The sequence below is a fragment of the Ciona robusta genome, chromosome 9, assembly GCF_009617815.1.
Source record: "Ciona robusta chromosome 9, ASM961781v2".
Classification (NCBI taxonomy): domain Eukaryota; kingdom Metazoa; phylum Chordata; class Ascidiacea; order Phlebobranchia; family Cionidae; genus Ciona; species Ciona robusta.
The window spans coordinates 1,803,694-1,822,015 of NC_143243.1; the positions used below are offsets into that span (position 1 = coordinate 1,803,694).

The 18,322-nt window shown below is 33.6% G+C and overlaps 4 protein-coding genes across 6 annotated transcripts; 2 read left to right on the forward strand and 2 right to left on the reverse strand.

Annotated features, from left to right (window-relative positions):
* Window positions 1-45: 45 nt before the first annotated feature.
* Window positions 46-8,322, reverse strand: LOC149730687 (polypeptide N-acetylgalactosaminyltransferase-like 6). Its single transcript, XM_089884946.1, has 16 exons — window positions 8,152-8,322; window positions 7,797-8,001; window positions 7,243-7,314; window positions 7,083-7,159; window positions 6,639-6,791; window positions 5,968-6,134; window positions 5,469-5,596; window positions 4,907-5,031; window positions 4,338-4,475; window positions 3,807-3,924; window positions 3,240-3,362; window positions 2,715-2,770; window positions 2,141-2,263; window positions 1,701-1,842; window positions 1,051-1,203; window positions 46-715 (listed from the first exon to the last, which is right to left on the reverse strand). The coding sequence occupies exons 2-16, from the start codon at window positions 7,968-7,970 to the stop codon at window positions 521-523; spliced, it is 1,944 nt and encodes a 647-aa protein (XP_089741072.1). The 5' UTR covers window positions 7,971-8,001; window positions 8,152-8,322; the 3' UTR covers window positions 46-520.
* Window positions 8,323-8,437: 115 nt separating this feature from the next.
* On the forward strand, window positions 8,438-9,655 carry LOC149730688 (cysteine-rich PDZ-binding protein-like). The gene is made up of 2 exons (XM_089884961.1): window positions 8,438-8,579; window positions 8,889-9,655. Exon 2 carries the CDS (start codon window positions 8,907-8,909, stop codon window positions 9,210-9,212), a length of 306 nt encoding a protein of 101 aa, XP_089741087.1. The 5' UTR covers window positions 8,438-8,579; window positions 8,889-8,906; the 3' UTR covers window positions 9,213-9,655.
* On the forward strand, window positions 9,627-14,759 carry LOC149730689 (tricarboxylate transport protein, mitochondrial-like). The gene is made up of 10 exons (XM_089884949.1): window positions 9,627-9,763; window positions 9,990-10,183; window positions 10,271-10,372; window positions 10,695-10,800; window positions 11,137-11,275; window positions 11,762-11,846; window positions 12,062-12,158; window positions 12,525-12,648; window positions 13,839-13,912; window positions 14,183-14,759. The coding sequence occupies exons 2-10, from the start codon at window positions 9,997-9,999 to the stop codon at window positions 14,301-14,303; spliced, it is 1,035 nt and encodes a 344-aa protein (XP_089741075.1). The 5' UTR covers window positions 9,627-9,763; window positions 9,990-9,996; the 3' UTR covers window positions 14,304-14,759.
* LOC149730690 (FGFR1 oncogene partner 2 homolog) lies at window positions 14,751-17,834 on the reverse strand. 3 transcript variants are annotated; one of them, XM_089884952.1, is made up of 5 exons: window positions 17,621-17,834; window positions 17,116-17,257; window positions 16,733-16,877; window positions 16,448-16,532; window positions 14,751-15,519 (listed from the first exon to the last, which is right to left on the reverse strand). In XM_089884952.1, the coding sequence occupies exons 1-5, from the start codon at window positions 17,678-17,680 to the stop codon at window positions 15,241-15,243; spliced, it is 711 nt and encodes a 236-aa protein (XP_089741078.1). In that variant the 5' UTR covers window positions 17,681-17,834; the 3' UTR covers window positions 14,751-15,240. The 3 variants fall into 3 exon arrangements, with proteins under 3 accessions (XP_089741078.1, XP_089741077.1, XP_089741076.1); XM_089884951.1 differs by having other exon boundaries at window positions 14,751-15,537; window positions 17,621-17,833; XM_089884950.1 differs by having other exon boundaries at window positions 14,751-15,540; window positions 17,621-17,833.
* Window positions 17,835-18,322: the final 488 nt, after the last annotated feature.

An 18,322-nucleotide genomic window follows, 5' to 3' on the forward strand; every position in this document is an offset into this window, starting at 1 on the left:
AACATACGGATTCTACTCAACTGCAGAAATATCTCAACTTTCCGATTAGAAATAGACATCGTTTATTTCGACAAATATAACTGCAAGACACGGTACATGAAGGACTTGTAAACTGCTGCCGTTCGTACAAGGGAATATAAAACTAATTGAACTCTACTTCATAAGTTTATAAATAAATAGATCTACAATGAAATACAGATATGGGATACAAAACCGTTCACATTGAAAACATCAGTGCAAAGTATGTGAAATTTATCACGGACATGGTCATGTCTTGCTATTGCGCATGAAGCCCCGACCCTTACGTGTATTTATATTTAATACTGTGGGGTAAGACGAGATACTGTTAGCGCAAAACTATATTTTCTAATCGTGGTTTAACAATCCACAACGTTTTTTTCTGAGGATACGAATATACAAATCTGTAAATACTCTTGGTTTACTTCCAAAGGGACGATAAAAGGAAAATGAAACAGAACCATCTTACCCCAACCTACAAAGCACGTATCACAAAATCGTGTTATACTTCTAATGCGATTGCTGCTTGGTGCAAATCTGAATTGAACTCGGCAAGTCTAGTTATATTAAGGTTGCCCCAAACCCAGAGTTGGTTAAGGTTGTTATGGTTGCATTCACGAGCGTAAACCTTCCCTTCACCAGGTGATGCTTCGAGGCATGAACGAGATACCGAATGGTAAAGCTGCTTGTTGTCAAACTGCAAGTAAATATTGCTTGTTATGTTTGTGTGGAATGGTTGATGTTATAATGAAAGCTTTTTGTTGGTTGTTTCAAGATAGGTGGCTTCTAATGTATATATATATATAAATACAGACATGTTGCATGCATACATCTCATGCTCATTGTCATTGTCAAGTTATAACATGGGTGTCTTTTTACACACCAGACACACATGGTGTATTCATATACTGCATGCTCACTTTCATAGTATGGTCATCTTCATATATTTATAAAATGGCCATCTTCTTCCACACATAGTACATTATTATCCTTACACAATATATATAAACTTCTGCTCCCAACATAACTTACAATATACTTCCACAGTTGATTCCCTCTCATATGATGGCACTCCCAGAACGACACAACACTATCTCTGCTCACACAATCCAAGCAAACTTTCCTCGCAGTATCTGGTGTATTACCACCAGGCCTTATATCTTCAAGCCATGTAAGCCACCAATTCTGTAAGAAGGCAAATCTTGAATACAGTTTTAACATCAAATTATATGGTTAAAGACCTACAGTACAACAAAGCAGATAAAGCAACAATTTTCCTTTATTTGATCCATTAAGGACTATTAATTTAAGTTTAAACACATTTAGATTTGTGGTAATGCATGAGCATGAAATATATCATTGTCCTTTTAAACTAAGTGTAAAATATTAAGCACATAGCTTAGTTGTGCTCTAATAAAAAATAAGGGGAAAGAGTTTCGAAAGAAATTTTAATAACCTTCCCTTCCCATTATACGTAAAACACATGACTAAACCCCTAAATCAAAGAACTAAATAACGCAACTGAGTTTTAATTCTAATAAATAAAAATTTAATTATTAAAAATATAAATAAAAAAAAATTCCTACAGGAACAAAAACTTTATGCATGAAATGCATAGGGTATATAAAGTTTTTGTTCTTGTTTGGATTCTTTTATTTATTTTTTTACCACAACCCACTCACCAACTCCCCCCCATGTTGTTCACAGTTGCTTAGCGTGAGCGGTGAACCAGAACCTCCAAACTTTCCGTCCAAACAAAGTTTTGTTCCGATGTTCGAAATGTGCCCAGACGCGCCACTAGGTGGCTCCACCATCGGATAATGCCTATTGTGATGTCATAATGTAATATTGTATTGTGATGAATGCAACTTTTTTATCCCCGCAGAAAAAATGAGTTATTGTAACAAGAATGTTCTCCTTCAAACACTTCGTGCCAGCTTACAAGTTAACATATATGTAACTTAGTGAGTGTTTGTTTTTTCAATTTTTTTTATAAATGGCTGACAATTTCACAACCTGTAACGTACCACTAAGTTTTATTATTGTAGCGAGTGGTCAGCATATGCGCTAAATACTTTGCCACATCGCTAGTCGTTTTAACTTTACCACTGCTGTGACTTACTTAGGAATATCGTAAGCAATTTCTTTCATGAACCAATCAAATGATCTGCATTGTAACTTTTTTTTATATGAGAGGGGAACACTCAGGTCACCAGTGTCAATACTCTTCACTTCAGGTCTTCGACTGTGGACAAATATATGACGTTTAACTCATTTAAATAGAAAGTTGATAGGCAGATATTATAGCATCATTTGAAGCTAGGTAATCGGCAAACATCTCAGGTCTGAGGTGCGTCTTACGAGGCCTTACCCTCATAGAAGCTATATTATGAAAGGTTTATTAACTGCCTCAATCTGGTCTAGATGACAGCACTCTGAGTGTTGGGAGTAATAAGAGCAATACAGCTGCATTTATTCGAAACAAAGCTACACATCAACGGTTTCAATGAAATTAATCTGGTAGAAAGAACCCTGGGTGTTTTCTATCTCATGATTTACCATACCAACCATTATACTGTAGGGTGGGGTATTAAAGTATACTGTAGGGTGGGGTATTAAAGTATACTGTAGGGTGGGGTATTAAAGTAACTAAACACATTGTATATAACTGATTGAAACATTGATAAATTACTCACGTATAGAAATACTTGCTGTAGTCGTCCCACCATGTTTCAATCACTCTCTTGTAATTCTGTAAAAAACAACTTTAACCAGATATACCATTTTGAATAGTAATAAAGTCATAACAGTGATTTGGTAATTCGCTAACATCGTTATTTTGTCATCAGCCTATATATTTTAGTTACTATGCAAAACGGGTAATACATTTATGTTCGTCCATGCAAATACTATGAAAAATAATAACAAGACCCAAGATATTGACGCTGGCAGAAAAATCCTTGCTTACTATTGGGGCAAAACTAAGTAATATTAAGTTATGTTACTTTTTCATTTTGATAATATTTTGCTTTGTAAATTGTTTTTGGAAATATTGAAATAATTTGTTTTAGTTTTCTGAAGCCCAATCTTAAATGTGACTAGTTACAAAGTTATGTTGCACACCATACAGAGTGCTTCAGATTCACACACCACATTTGACACACCACCAAAGTATACACACACTTTTATTACACCCCTCAACAACCCCCCCCCCACCTTACCCTAAACACTGCATCCTTAGGAACATAAGCAGGAGGTGGATTCCCTCTCCAACCAGGTAGTCGATACACGTGACCAACCCTACTGCAAGGTACGAACAATAGTTGTCCTCCGCACATCCATACCTGGAAGGTGATGTCAGTTATTATATAACAACATGTATCAACACATTGTGTCATGCTAAATATGAACAAGGTGGTATTTTACTAATCTTCTTCAACTTTAATACAATCTTACTAGGTTCCTAAGCAATGCCTACTCTACTGGCTCCAAAAATGCCACATAGCAAATATTGGCAACAGACATGTGACTTTATAGTTGTGTGTGTTTGGAGGCTGAACGCTGCAAAAGATGAATGACATACCAGAGCCAGACTGAATAAAATAAAAAAGCAGGAGACATGATATGGGTGTTGTGTATCTTTACAAGGGAAAACAGGCGAAAACATAGGGTAATACAAAAAATGATCACCAAAACGATAGAGAGAGTTAAAATACCTAAAAGAATCCAACCCACTACCCACAATACAATGTGTAGAATACTTTGTATAAATTGTAAAAAGATTTTACTTTGTAAGACAGTTCAAAATTCTCTCCCCCCCAAATTTCGAGTCCATCATCGTAAAGGCCAAGTTCGAAGAAGAAATTCCGATCGATCGCGAACAAACCTCCCGCCATAGCTGGTGATCTGATGGAAACAATATATGTTTAAACTAGTTTATGATTATATTAAACTATATTGTTGCCAATTGTGGAAACGGGAAGCTTTACTTAGGCTTAAAGGCAGTACTGTGGTACAGTAGATGGGTGGGACACCTTTTCATACTATTTTCTCGTCCAATATGGTAGTAAACAAAGAACAGTATTCTTACAACTCCCATAAACCTTTGTTAATTGTTTAAAGCACGATCGGGATATTTGGATATTATGTGCCCAGCTTATCCCACAGTAACATAAAATAAATTTTAGCCACCCTATTTCTATTAAAAACAATCATATATTATAACTTTATTTGAAAAGAAATATACATTTATAATAAAAACATATCATCAACATACCATTCAATGCACAATATTAGTGTTTAATACCCATTGTTCTGACCTGTATGGTTCAGACATTCTATTCCTTCTCGCTTTTTCCTTCTTAGTTATAGGAATTCTCTTCCATTGAAAACTCCAATCCCAAGCCCCCCGTGCGAGTCCGTTTTCGTCCCCACCAGCTTGTTCAGTGAACGTGTATCTGGTTTGTGGTAAATGGTGAAAAGCTGTTTTAGCATAAACCCATAATTTTTATTAAACTTTTTTTATCTATTTTTTATTATACTAATGTTTCATTCGCCATACAAGACCACAGAACATGTTAAAACTTGAAATTAATTTAGTGCCGGACAAAAAGAAAGGTCACACCACAGTTGTTGGCGCGTCATCATTGTTAGATGGGGTGGAAGCATGGAACATTACGCCAAACAAAGGATGATAAGATAGTAATCAATAATAAAATACTGCAGGAAAAATATCCATTTAAAATTTGGGTCATTTATACATGCAAGTAGTGATTTATGGGTTAGAGCAGTTACTATGTACATGTGTTTAGCACTGTTACACCAGGTTTTGTGCATCAAGATAAAAACCTTTTTCAAACTGTATTAAACATTTGAAAGTTGTACTCACTTGTTCCCATCAATAACATCAATAAGTGGAACCGTACACGCTCTGTGATCGTTTAATATCGGAGTGATTAATGGTGGAAGCCAGTTTGGCTCAGCTTCACAGTGAGCGTCAAGGTATACAAGGATCTGGTGGAAACAGTTTCATCAATTCTTTTTTTTATAAAAATATTAACACTGTTTACATTGATTCTATTTAAATAGGTGTTGGTCGATGTGTTTTAAGAGAAATATGTTTCTTTTATGAAACAATAGATTGGACTTAATTTTTTCCTGTTACGTTTTTGCAGCAGCAGATTCCTACTACTGAATTTCAAAGAACATATTATTGTTTTAAGTATTAGAACCATCTCTTGCATCAATAAAATTAATATATAAAACCACACCCTAACTTAGGAGATATAATAATACTATACATTATACAAAAACACAAATGACCTTCATTTAAAATTCATGTTACAGACCAATTTAAACTCCTGTTTTAATGCATAAAAGTATGAAGTCCATTTATACAAATCACCTACAACAAACAGTACTGTTCATTTTATTTAAACCTACAAACCTACTTCCCCACTTGATTTTTTAGCTCCAATACTCCGCGCTCGAATTAAACCCTCCCTTCTATCGTTGCGATAAACTTTCACAATTCCATTAAACTTGGTGACGTATTCATCCAACTTTGAACCCAAGTGATCTGGTAAGGTTTCATACAAAATAAGAGTGTTGCAATTAGACTTATTTTGCGACACCATTGTTCATGATTAAGATTAGTGTTACGATATTGGAACTATACCATTGTATAACAAGTAACGATATTGGAACTATACCATTGTATAACATAATGTATTCAGAGAAAATTCCCACTAAGTCGCATATATATATATATATGGTTTGTTCGCAATCAACACGTGTATGAAATGAGATGTTTACACACTGTCGTTGCCCCACCACATGAAAATAAACAGGCTACCTTATTCATTCAGTTTTATTAGGCATAAATACTTGTTTGTTACTTATTAATATTCTCTAATTCAATGAATAAACAAGATACTAATCCATTATCACCTTTATGACTTCCATCATCAATCATAACAATCTCGTGTAAATATTGTCGCGGTGTGTTGTTTATTACATTATGTACCGTTCGCATCAATGGTGACCATGCTTCATTATGAAACACGATGATCACGCTCACTGAGGGAAGATGGGACGGGTAGTCGATATGTTTACATCTGAAAAGTATTTTGGGTTTGTTTGTTTTATGTTTCATACTTTGTAAACACCTTTTTAATTTGTAATCTGGTTTCTTTTTTTCATAAATCAGACGTGAAGTTGCCATTCATAGCTACTGTCAACTTACAACATATAATGTATATTTTCGTCTCTGTTATATACCAGATACACATTCTTAAACCCTCCTTATTATATACTCAGTTGAGTTATATCATGGGTGCCTTCTAAGTAAGTAACAACACTTCATAAAACTATGGTGACAACAATACGTCATTAAATACATCATAAACAACATTGTGATTCAGAGAGTAGCCTAAGTTTAGTAAGTTATGTTAAATCATAATATATTTCAAACCAAGTAAAAATACAAGAAATCTTGATGCAATAACAAATATATATATGTTACTTAAATGAATAAGACTTCACAAAAATTATTCAACCCTACTTATTTAACTCCTATATAAAGTGTGCACGAACATTATGAAATTCAATACAAAACTTACTCTTCATGTCTTAAATCTTTTGGGGCTCGGTCCAAAGATATTCTGTCACTTGCCACCGTATTGAAACCAAATTCACCGATCACAGATTTGACTTGAGAATCTAAACTTGAATCTAGCTGTACTGCCTCTCCATATTCACCAGCACCAGCTCTCCTGTGTGGAAAACTTCTATGTTATGAAGGTATGTGATGTAAAACTAAACTTTTGTTTGTGGGGCTTCTAACACCTGTATAATTTTTGAACATAGACCATTGAAACAATGATATTTTGACTGATTATTAAAGAAATTTTAACCAACAATTGAACAATTAAATTAGGCATATCACTTTAAATAACCAATGGCTCAACTTAGAAAAGTTTGGTTAAATAACTTGAATTAACAAAATTCTAAACTTAAAATAGATTTCAGTAAAGTAACAGTGTTAAGTATGCAGATGTAAATACTTTTGATCTGGTGCTTTTAGTTCATAGTTTCCTAAATCATCATTTACAAACTTTGGAAAATCATAACTGTTGATGTCCTGCAGAAAAATACAAAAACAACTGATAAACAGGTAACAAGATGAAAAAAAACTTTTTAATTGCTAATAAGTATGTAACAAACCTTCTTCTCCCATGCGAATGGTAAAGAATTTCGACCTTTAGGAACTTCTCCCATTTCATCTTTATTCACTTTCTGTATTAAATTTTAAGTTTGGTGAATTTTAGCAAAATGGGAGAATGCTTTAACTGTCCACATGCTTTGTTTATAAAATGCATTAGATCAGATCCAATTCAGATACCACTGACAATTTAGATAACCCATAAGTGAACGCTGGGTTGGAACAATGAAAGTCTTGCACAAGGACACATGCCCACAAGGGTAGATTTAAACCCAGTACCTTCGGGTTAGAGAAATTTGCATTAACCAACTGTGCCACAGCGACGAAGTGTCCTGCTCAAAGACACACACACAAGTGGTAGCAGTATCAAGGCTTAAACACATTTTGGTGTCAAAGCGAATGGTCTAATTAACATTTTGTGATTGGATGTGTAACTTGGCAGTAATAGATATTGCTACGTGGCTACACAATGTACTTCGAAATCTGCATCAATCCCAAATTTATTACAGAACATAATAAAACAGATTTAAATATATTCCATTGGCACAATATTTACCTGTATAGGCTGTTGCATGTCATCCTTGGGTAGGTTAACATGGTAATCAAAGCTGTGGTCGCTTTTAGCTCTGTTTTTATCTATTTCTTTTTGAACAGCAAGAAAATGGTATATCACAGACACAACAGCCACAGCCAGCAAAAGCTTAAGCACGTTTTTCGTTCGCCATCTCATCTTGATTGATGATGCGTTAACTCAAAATAATCTAAGGTAGAAATAAACATTTAAGACAACAACATTGCACATATAGCGTTTGCAAACCTAAAACATGCAGATGGTATTTGTTACAGATTCATTCTACAACAACACATCCGGTGGTAATGGGCAACAATCAATATATTTAGAATTATTTTACCTGGGACCCAATATATCCTGCCAAACTTGCAAAAATAGAGTATATCCGGCCACGTCTCCACGTCGTCCCCGCTGTATAAACAAACACACGAGCGTTGAATTATATATCTGGTATAAAGTGTTTCACGTCGGTAAACGTAATGTTCTTCTACGTATAAAACAAAAACTCATTCCTATTTATCCACCGAAACTTAGGTTTATAATTGGTTTGATACTGTTTTTACACGCTAGTTTTAATACTGGTATTTAAACACAATAAAACTTCATGTTATGTATTTTATCCGGAAACACTAAAATGGGCACGCTTGACTACACTTCGTAAATATAAAAGAAAAGCAAAAAGTTTTTGTTTGTGAGCGGTTTGTTGTCTTATTTATTTTGAATTATTGTAATTAGGCTCGGCTCAGTTGATGTAAAGTGACGTCGAAGGTATGGCAGCTTTTTCTGTCTATTCTATCTTGTATATTTAAGTAAATACGGGTCAATAAACCGTCGTTTATTTTATCAAGTATAGCACGATGTAACAAATAGACTAAATATTTTGTATCACTAATCTTGTATAACCTAAGGTAATGCGATTTATGAAGTTACGTAATTTTAACAGACTATACATATGTATATCTATATATATTATGTTGAACTGTGATAATGATTGTTATAATATTATGTAGATAATTTTTTTATGTAAAATCCCATTGTTATATAATGACTGGTATGATATTTATGTCTTTGTTTCAGTGATTACTTTTATATGAAATGGTTTGTGAAAAATGTGAAAAGAAGCTTGGTAAAGTGATCACCCCAGACCCCTGGAAATCTGGGGCGAGAAATACCACAGAAGGTGGAGGACGCAAACTGAACGAAAACAAAGCTTTAACGCAAGGAAAGAACAGATTCAGTCCATACAGCAGTGGAAAGTTTGTCAAGTGTCGCGTGTGTAAAAGTTTGGTTCATCAAATCGGAGCAAAATTTTGCCAAGGGTGCGCATATAAGAAGGGTATATGTGCCATGTGTGGAAAGAAAATGATCAACACAACGAACTATAGACAATCATCATCTTGATGGTTCAGTGTTGGATTGATTAACCTGAAGCACAAGTATTGATTTCAGAAATCGGTTGTACTGCCCCCAAGGGTGTTCACTATACCTTGTGACAAAAGAGCACAAATGCATGGCCTCAGACTGAAAGACTTTATTGGAACATCACAGCTAGCTTTGCAATTCAGATTATAAGAAGTAATCAACTCAACTTTTGTGTTCTGGGCCTGAAATAATGAAAGTTATTTTGAATTGTTAGAACAATTACAGTAATTATAAATAAAAGCGCTTTTGTCTTCTCAAATGTGGGACATTTACTGTAAATGAAATGTGTTAACAATGTTAACATATCTGCAGTTAAAGAAATCTGTTCATTTCGGTCTTTGGTTTAAACATTGTATCAGTACATTCGCCATGTGTTGAGTGTTAACTTTTTATGCCCTCGTTTACAACAATTGTTTTTGCAGCACTGTAGATAGTTAGGTTGGTTTTATAAAACTACACATGCAATTATACTCCTTAGTTTACTGTTAAGTTATTGTTTGTAGTTACTTTTTAGGATTGCAAGATAACAGGTAAGCTAAAAAACTTTTTTTGGAATAAAAAACTCTGAATTAATATTTAGAAGTGATTCTGTTAATGACTGACATAATCATTAAGTCAAACAATTCTTTTAATTAAAGAACAGTCGGGATTGGGATCAGGTGCTATAAAAACTACTAAGCCTTTTGTAGCATCTGGCCCTGAATTAGTGACTTAATTTGTAAGAGTTATTTTTAGGACAACTATTTTCATTCACAGGTTGATTATGTCTGATCGAATTCCATCACTTCATTCTGTTTTGTCACCTACGGCTAGTGTTAAAAATGCTCAATCTTCGCTAAGAAGTTGTAGCTATAATAACGCCAATTGTCAGGGAATGACAACTAGAAAACTTGGTGCTTTGGCTGGTGGAAAAAATCAGCCAAAAAATCCAATTAAAGCAGTATTAGCCGGTAAGTTGTGAAATAACTGTGTGTTTAACCTACTTACTTAAGCACTTATGTAAAGGTAAATATTTGTGATTACGTTGTAAATTTCAGGTGGAATCGCTGGCGGTATCGAGATCTGTATAACATTTCCTACAGAATATGTGAAAACGCAACTGCAGTTGGCGGAAAGTGTAAAACCACCCAAGTATACAGGTATGGAAAAAATCTACTTTCTATTTAAAATATCAATTATTACAGTCATCTTTAATTACTTAACAAAACCCACAAATATTACATGAGAATACCACCTATAAAGAGTGAATGGTGATACAAACCTTTAAAATAGTGAATAGTTATACAAACCTGAAAGTTATAGTGTTATTTATTTTGGTTTGATATATGGTTGTAATTGAATAGAATGCCCTATTCATTTGATTAGATGTGTATTAAACAGTCACCATTGCCGCAAACGCAAATAATATTAACCTAATGTGTAACATGATGCGCATATATTAAACTATTTATTCTAATACAGGTATCGTAGACTGTGTAGGTCAAACTGTAAGAAGCCATGGTATTCTTGGTTTATACAGAGGTCTAAGTTCCCTGGTGTATGGCTCAATTCCTAAAGCAGCAGTCAGGTAAATATAGTAGAAACCATTAAAGTTACATTGTGCTACATAGAGCCATTGGTCTGTTAGTATTATCGTATGAAAATTATGCATAGCAGAAGAAAAAGGACCGAATACTTGTGTTTAAAAATACATTGTGTATGACAACTAACACTGTAAATAATAAGATTGCTTTTATATGTGACCACTATTTAAATGATGTAGACTACTTTTAACATAGCTGTATTTACGTATTTCAAATTGGGCTAATGCTTGTTCAGTTTACAGGTATAGCTCTTTTTCTTAACCCGAATAATTACCTTTGCCAATTAATCATTTATCATTCTTAGTTCTTACCTTTGTTAGGTTCGGTGTGTTTGAAGCATTATCAAACAGAGTACGAGATTCAAATGGTATGTTAACTTCCACACAAGGTTTGATGTGTGGGTTAGGTGCTGGGCTTGCAGAAGCTGTTATTGTTGTGTGTCCCATGGAAACTGTGAAAGTAAGTTTAAATATATTATGCAACAAATGTAATTGAAAAATGCCCGAAAGCATCACATATTTGGATTAAATGGGTTTACAATATATAATTTTAGTGTTTAGTCATATATAGGTTATTTAGTTCTTAGTTGTACAATGTACATTTGAAATACAATCGGTTTTACACAATTAAATACATATATCCGGATTGTCACTGTGACAGGAAGTATATACATCATATTAAATACCCAGACTCAGTTAGACTTTAAATAAAGGTTACTTGTCTCTCTATGGCAGTAGGAACAAAAATAAATCAACCTTATATTAACTGAAATACAAATCAGTAACAACTTTTAATAAAATGGCTTTGTAAATATGTCTATGTATTGCTAATATGTGATGATCGGTTAAGAAAAAGGAATAAAATGACCTGTATATGTGGATATGCACAAACACAGTAATCTAAGATATATATAATCCATAATGTACTTGTTATTGTTGTCCACAGGTCAAATTTATTCATGACCAAAGCAGTGCCAACCCAAAGTATAAAGGATTCTTTAGAGGGGTTGTTCAAATTGTTAAGGAACAAGGTACGAACTGCAGTGCTTTAAATATATATATATATGTGCAATTTTGCCCCACTAAATTAATTTAAACATGCTACCAAATTGGTAGCATACCAATGCAAGTCAAATAGTTATTGTTAATTGGGTGATTTCCAAAAACATCCACAAAACATTTTGAATAAAACTTTCCCAACAATGTTATAGAATATGTGGCCACCAATAATGCAACTATGTCACAGGTATAAAGGGAACCTACCAGGGATTAACGGCCACCATGATGAAGCAAGGATCAAATCAAGCCATCAGATTTTATGTCATGACGTCACTTAGGAATTGGTGAGCAAATTCTTCTGTACACTTCCTGCTAAAATTACCGTTTTGATTGTGGGTATATAGCGAAACTCGAAACACAACCATTTGAAAAACACAGACTTATTATTCTGCAGCTGTTCTTACTGAGCATAATATAATGTACTTTGATATAATATTTTCAAAGAATCATCCAGCATAAATATTAAATAATTTTATTGAAACTAGTAGTTTTTTATATCCTTTTTTATCTTTTGCGGTAAAAGAAATAGGTTGATGCCAGAAAATAGTTTTCCAGGTAAAGAAATTTATTCTTGCAGTCCTACCTATTGTAAAGAAAAAGTAGTAATTACTAATTAGTAATATCCCGTAACAAGTTAGTTGTATATCCAGGTACAGAGGCGGTGACCCTGGTAAAGAAATTGGATTGTTGACAACTGGTGCGTTTGGTGCTATTGCTGGTGCAGCTTCTGTGTTTGGAAATACACCATTAGATGTGGTGAAGACTCGCATGCAGGTAAAGATTGCTTGTTGTTAGAATAAGATGTCCAGAGTCCAGCATATGTAAATGCTAGCAATATCTATTCATGACAGGGGAAGATCAAAGTTAGTATAGACCAAGTTAGGAAACGGATTGTAAAACAACGAGTCTTGTTATCCATTGTCTCGCGTCTATGACGTCATAGTCGCCACCATTACGGAGCCCACGGCATAGCATTTTATCATTGCTATGTGCTGTTTTTCGTTTAAATATTGCGATTTTTTTAAAAACCAAGCATTTCTGCGCGTAAAAATGGTTTTCTACTAATGTTATATCTTATCACAATAATAAACCTCACAAAAATAATCAACTTTTATTGAACACTCAATCGATTAAAGAGTAAAAAAACAGAAAATATCAGGTTTACTAACCAAAAACATAAAAGAACATGTTTAAAATATAAAAATACAAACAAAAATAACATTACCATAAATACAAACGCATAACATTACCATAAACTGGTGTATCTAGCTGCAGTTTTGCATGTAAATTGCCGTGATTTTACTTTATGGCTCACAAACATAACACGTATACCCGGCAACGAAACTTAAGGTATCTGTGTAAAATTTGCCTAATATCGAAGTGACATTGAGGTAAACAATACTAAGTTACTATTTTTGGTCCTCTGCTTGAATAAGTAAGCTACCTTTTTTGCGTTACGGGTCTTTATGAAATCGGAAAACGCGAACACCTTATCTGTTAGTACCTAAGCAGTTTGGAGCTGCATGTCCACTCATGTTGGATTATAAATGTAGTAAAGAATGGCTCTGTAGATTCGTAGGTATGATCATATACTATTATGTAAACTAAGCTGATTGATGCTAGTCTTAATCGCCAACGTAAAGTACCCTGTTAAACCACACTGTACGCCGAAAACCAGTCAAAATATTAATTTACTTCACATTAATTCCTAGATTTAATATTATATAACAAGATTTATATTAGAAATTATATTTTAAACGTTAAAACAACCGCTATACGTGTTTTCTAGCTTTGTATCGCTTACAAGAACTAAATAAACACATGCCGACCATGCATTTGTATAGGCGATTCACGCTCTGTGGGCTCCGTAATGGCGGACACGAGCGCCGTTTCCTAACTTGGTCTATACTAACTTTGGGGAAGATCACACTTTTAAGTGTTATATGTTTTTTTTTGATTGACAGGGCCTTGAGTCACATAAATACAAGAATACTTGGGATTGTGCTAAACAAATCTGGCAAAATGAAGGAGCTTTGGCGTAAGTAGATTAACATATATAATATAATGCTTCTACTAATAGGGTAATAATAATTTGACTATTAATAGTATTTTGGCTAAAATTACATTACCACCAGTTCATTTAATAGAATAACCTGGAATGTAATTATGTTTGTTTTATTCACCACTTGGTAAAAAATGGTCTTAATATACACAAGGCCAAGAACAGAATTTGGCTTATGGTTTTTATTAAGGGCAAACTGGGCACCAGTTTAAAAACTTGGCTCAACTGTTTATTATTATACCACAGGTTCTACAAAGGGACTATACCCCGGTTAGGACGTGTGTGTGCAGATGTTGCCATAGTTTTCATGCTGTATGAACAAACTGTTAAGTTCCTGAATATTGTTTGGCCTGAGAAAACACAATGATAGCAGTATCTTGCAAAATCACTTTATATAAAGCTAAGTTTTGATATGACAACCTTTAAGCACATAGGCATTGCTTAGTATTGCAACATAACCATCCGTAGATACATGGTACTCTTCCTTACATACTCAAAATACCTGTTTGTAACTGTTCCATCAAAATTATGTTATATTAATAGTTACCTATGAAATATTGTCCAATATTACGAATGAATTGTGCAACAACATGCATTATAATTGCATTGTGGTGACAGGCCACTGTTTCTATAACCTGCAATTGTTAGTATTTTCCTATTTAGTAGCGTATGAGTTAATTATTATTTGTAGATTTAGTTTTGTGCTGCTATGAATATCTATATAGAACTTATTAATCTATTCGGTGCAGTTTTGCAAATGCATTCGGTAGAACAAATTATATATCTCCTTGTTTGACAAATAAAAATGCTGTAATTCAATAAATATTGTCTTTGTTTACATGAACGCATACATTGAACCCTGGGTTAAAGAAAACTTTAATAGAAACCTATATATCAAGCATCGGCAGTACATAAATATAACAGATTGTAAACTGAACAAGCTTAAATAGGAAAATTTGTAATACAATGGATTATGGTGTCTAAGATTCTTGGTAAGATCAAATTTTTTCACTGGTAAAATAAAATCAGGCAGTTAACATACACCTCTACCTGTAAAATTGCAAAAACAATATTTCCGTAAAAAAAACTTTTCAAAGTTACAAGCTATACAAATGTGGTTCATAACATAACTGATGACCCTGCCTATGCTTCAGAAAAAACACTTGAATTTTCCATGAGTTTCAAAGCACCAGCAAGAAGAAAATTGAAGTATGCCATGCTAAAGGGAAACAAAATGTATGCACTAATTAATGAAAAAAGGGAACGATGTATAAGGCAATGCAGAGGTGTCACTTCATATTAAGTCATGTCAGGTTGTCTTCGGGATTAATCGTAATATTTGACATATCAGAGGTTTCCATCTCACTCATGTCAAGGTGAGGTCCATTTATTTCACTGTTTATAGTATCATGGTTGATCATCTTGGTGGTGAAATGAGATCCAAGATCGCCGTCGGTGATCATCAGTAAATCTCGAAGTCCCCGGTTTTCTGTCTCTAACGTCGATACATATTCCTGCTGTGATTGAAAGGCTTCCTCGTCTGCTTTGATTGCACTTTGCATTACAACAGCCATTTCATGAATCTGCAAGTTGTGATAGTGCTGCTGTAAAGTAAACATGAGGGGGGACAACTCAGGGATTAATCAGGAAAATAATTGCAAAGCGGTGCTCATTGTATCATGCACATGGAACAGGTAAAATTACGAAGATGCAGTTTGTGTTAAACTATGGGCAAGCCTTCCTTTAGGGTGTAAAAGTAAATTGTTGGCAGCCTTTTTGAATATTATTCTTTTAAATTGTAGGTAAAATCATGCGTCTTAGTCTAATTACTTTGCCAAAGGTAAAGTATAAGTTTAATTAACGTCTTGTTTAATCAATTTTAAAAATGTTTAAGTTCCAAAGTACAAATGAATATGCTGAACTACAAAGCATGAATAATAATTAACAATCTCTATAGTAATTTGAAAACAAACACCTAAAACATGACTTCATTCAACTTTCACACCACAAATACCACTAACACAGAGAATAGATTACGACAACAAGTTATGGTTATATAGGAAGTTCAGTAATTTGATTTTATTATCCTGGCCGGTGGCATGTACACTGACACTGGTACAAAAGCTTTGATATAGTTTCTATCTAAAGGAGCGCAACAGTAACAACAGATTATTCATGAGCAAAAGCTAAATATTATTTTAACACTATACAAGTCAGCAGCCGTTAAGAGCAAACTGTTAAAAATGCACTTTTCTGTATTTGCGCCATTTAGGTTCTTACCTACCGCCAATGCGCCAAGACTTTGTAAAATTGTAGACGGTGGTTTTTTACAGGAAATACTATTCATGACTCATAATACAGCCTGTGATTATATCATTTACTACAGTAAATGCTTTAACAATTATTCATAGTGAACTGAGCCATCAACATGAAATTAAAGCAAAGCAATTGCTTTGGTCATGCAATAATTAACAGAAGTAATGAATAAACCTGATAAAATATCATTGTTACCTTGTCCATGAGCATTTGTGTCTTCATTAAATCTTGTTTTTCATCGGCGGAAAATTTTGAATTTGTTGGAAATACTTGAAGAAAACTGACGAAAAAAAGAAATGTAACATAGAGATCACAGAATAATGTACATTTTGTATACATACATAGTATACATAGTGTATTTTTTTAAGTTTGAACAATGTATTATCATAAAAGCCATTAAAAGATTTTTTTGATATTCGATTGAATATATATACATTTAAAAATTAGCCTTAAATACATATTTATTTACACCTTACTTACTTTTTGTCTTTGGTAAACTGAACCATTTGATGCCTATATTTGGTCATTATTAATTCAAGAGCACTTTGATGGTCACTTAAGCTTTGTCTTAGTTCATCATTTTCACCTTGTAATGAACGAATTGCACAGTTTTCTTGTTGGATACCTATGGGAAGAAAATTAATGATGAGTCTTGAGCGATAAACGATTAAAATGCATTGGAGAAAGGAAGGTAAATGCACATTCCTATAAAATTAAGAGAACATTCCTATGAAAAAAAACAACAAATTTATTGGTTTAAATGTTTACTGAATATTGCAGTGTAGAAAACTCCAGGGTATACACAACAACACAACACTACCAAGATCTCAAGACAATTATAAACAGGACAGCATGTTTCTTACCAAGCACTAGTGTGGACCTTGGTCTATGGCCTGCTACTTTGTTTAATTCCTTGAGGTTTTCTTGATATGTGTTTCGGGATTCAATGTCTTTATGAAGTCCTGAGGTTTGTTCAGCAAGTGATTCGGCAGCTGTGTCATGGTCCTGAGAATACACAAGGATGCTTGATTAGTCTACTTAATAACCTTTTATAAAATACCCCAAAGCCTATATATATATAATGTTAATAAACCAAACTAACCATTTTCTATTTTTATTAATTAGCAGTGTTGATGTGCAACGAGACATGCTATAGTTACGACTTGATTAAGTTACATGTTGGTTGGAAAAATATTTTAAATAGTTTTACATGTTAAGTATAATATATGCTATAAGAATTTTTGAAACACAATTAAAGAGAAACGAGATCCTACCACTTACTGCACATATATAATGTTATACATACTTTACAAAACAATACCACACCAATATCCACGTCTTTCTTTTATAATATTTAAAAGCATGTACCTTTAGTCGACCAACCAGAAACTTCGCATCGGCAAGTAAACTTTCAATAGAGACGTTCATTTCTGCTTCAGTTCGCCAGATTTTCTGCTAGAGTCTTCGCCAGTTTTGTGTGATGTCTGTATTGAACTAAAGCTTCGTCTATTTTTATTCACAATTAGTTCCTTTGTACACAAGAGCAATTGAACGCGCAAAAGAATGAACTGACACAACACAACAATACAATTATTCTCAAACACAAACATAGTCAAATTTAGAAACTGGGATTGCCTTTTTTTCTTTTTATCGGGATGTGTGTTTTAAAGATTAAAGTCAACGAAATGCGAAACGTAATTCAATTTAAAGCTGTTTTTAAACATAAATCGCTGTTTATTTATCTATTTCAGCATTACTACGGTATAATTATTTCCACTTTTCTCGTATTTTATTAAAAATCGCAAACATAAAAAAACGAAAAAAGTGATTCTCATGTGTGTGCATTAATTATCACCAAAATCATATAAATACTTGCGACTAGAATAGAACTAAGTGACTTGCGCTGATCGGCACGTAACTGTACTTAATGAGTTAATGTGCGTGGTATACTATATTTATATTAAATGCACGGTTAAGTAAGGTATATACTTGGTTAGTTAAAGGTAACTTCTGTTTAAAGGGTAAACAAGCCATGTAGTTAGAAGATACAGCCATGACCAACGTTGCAAT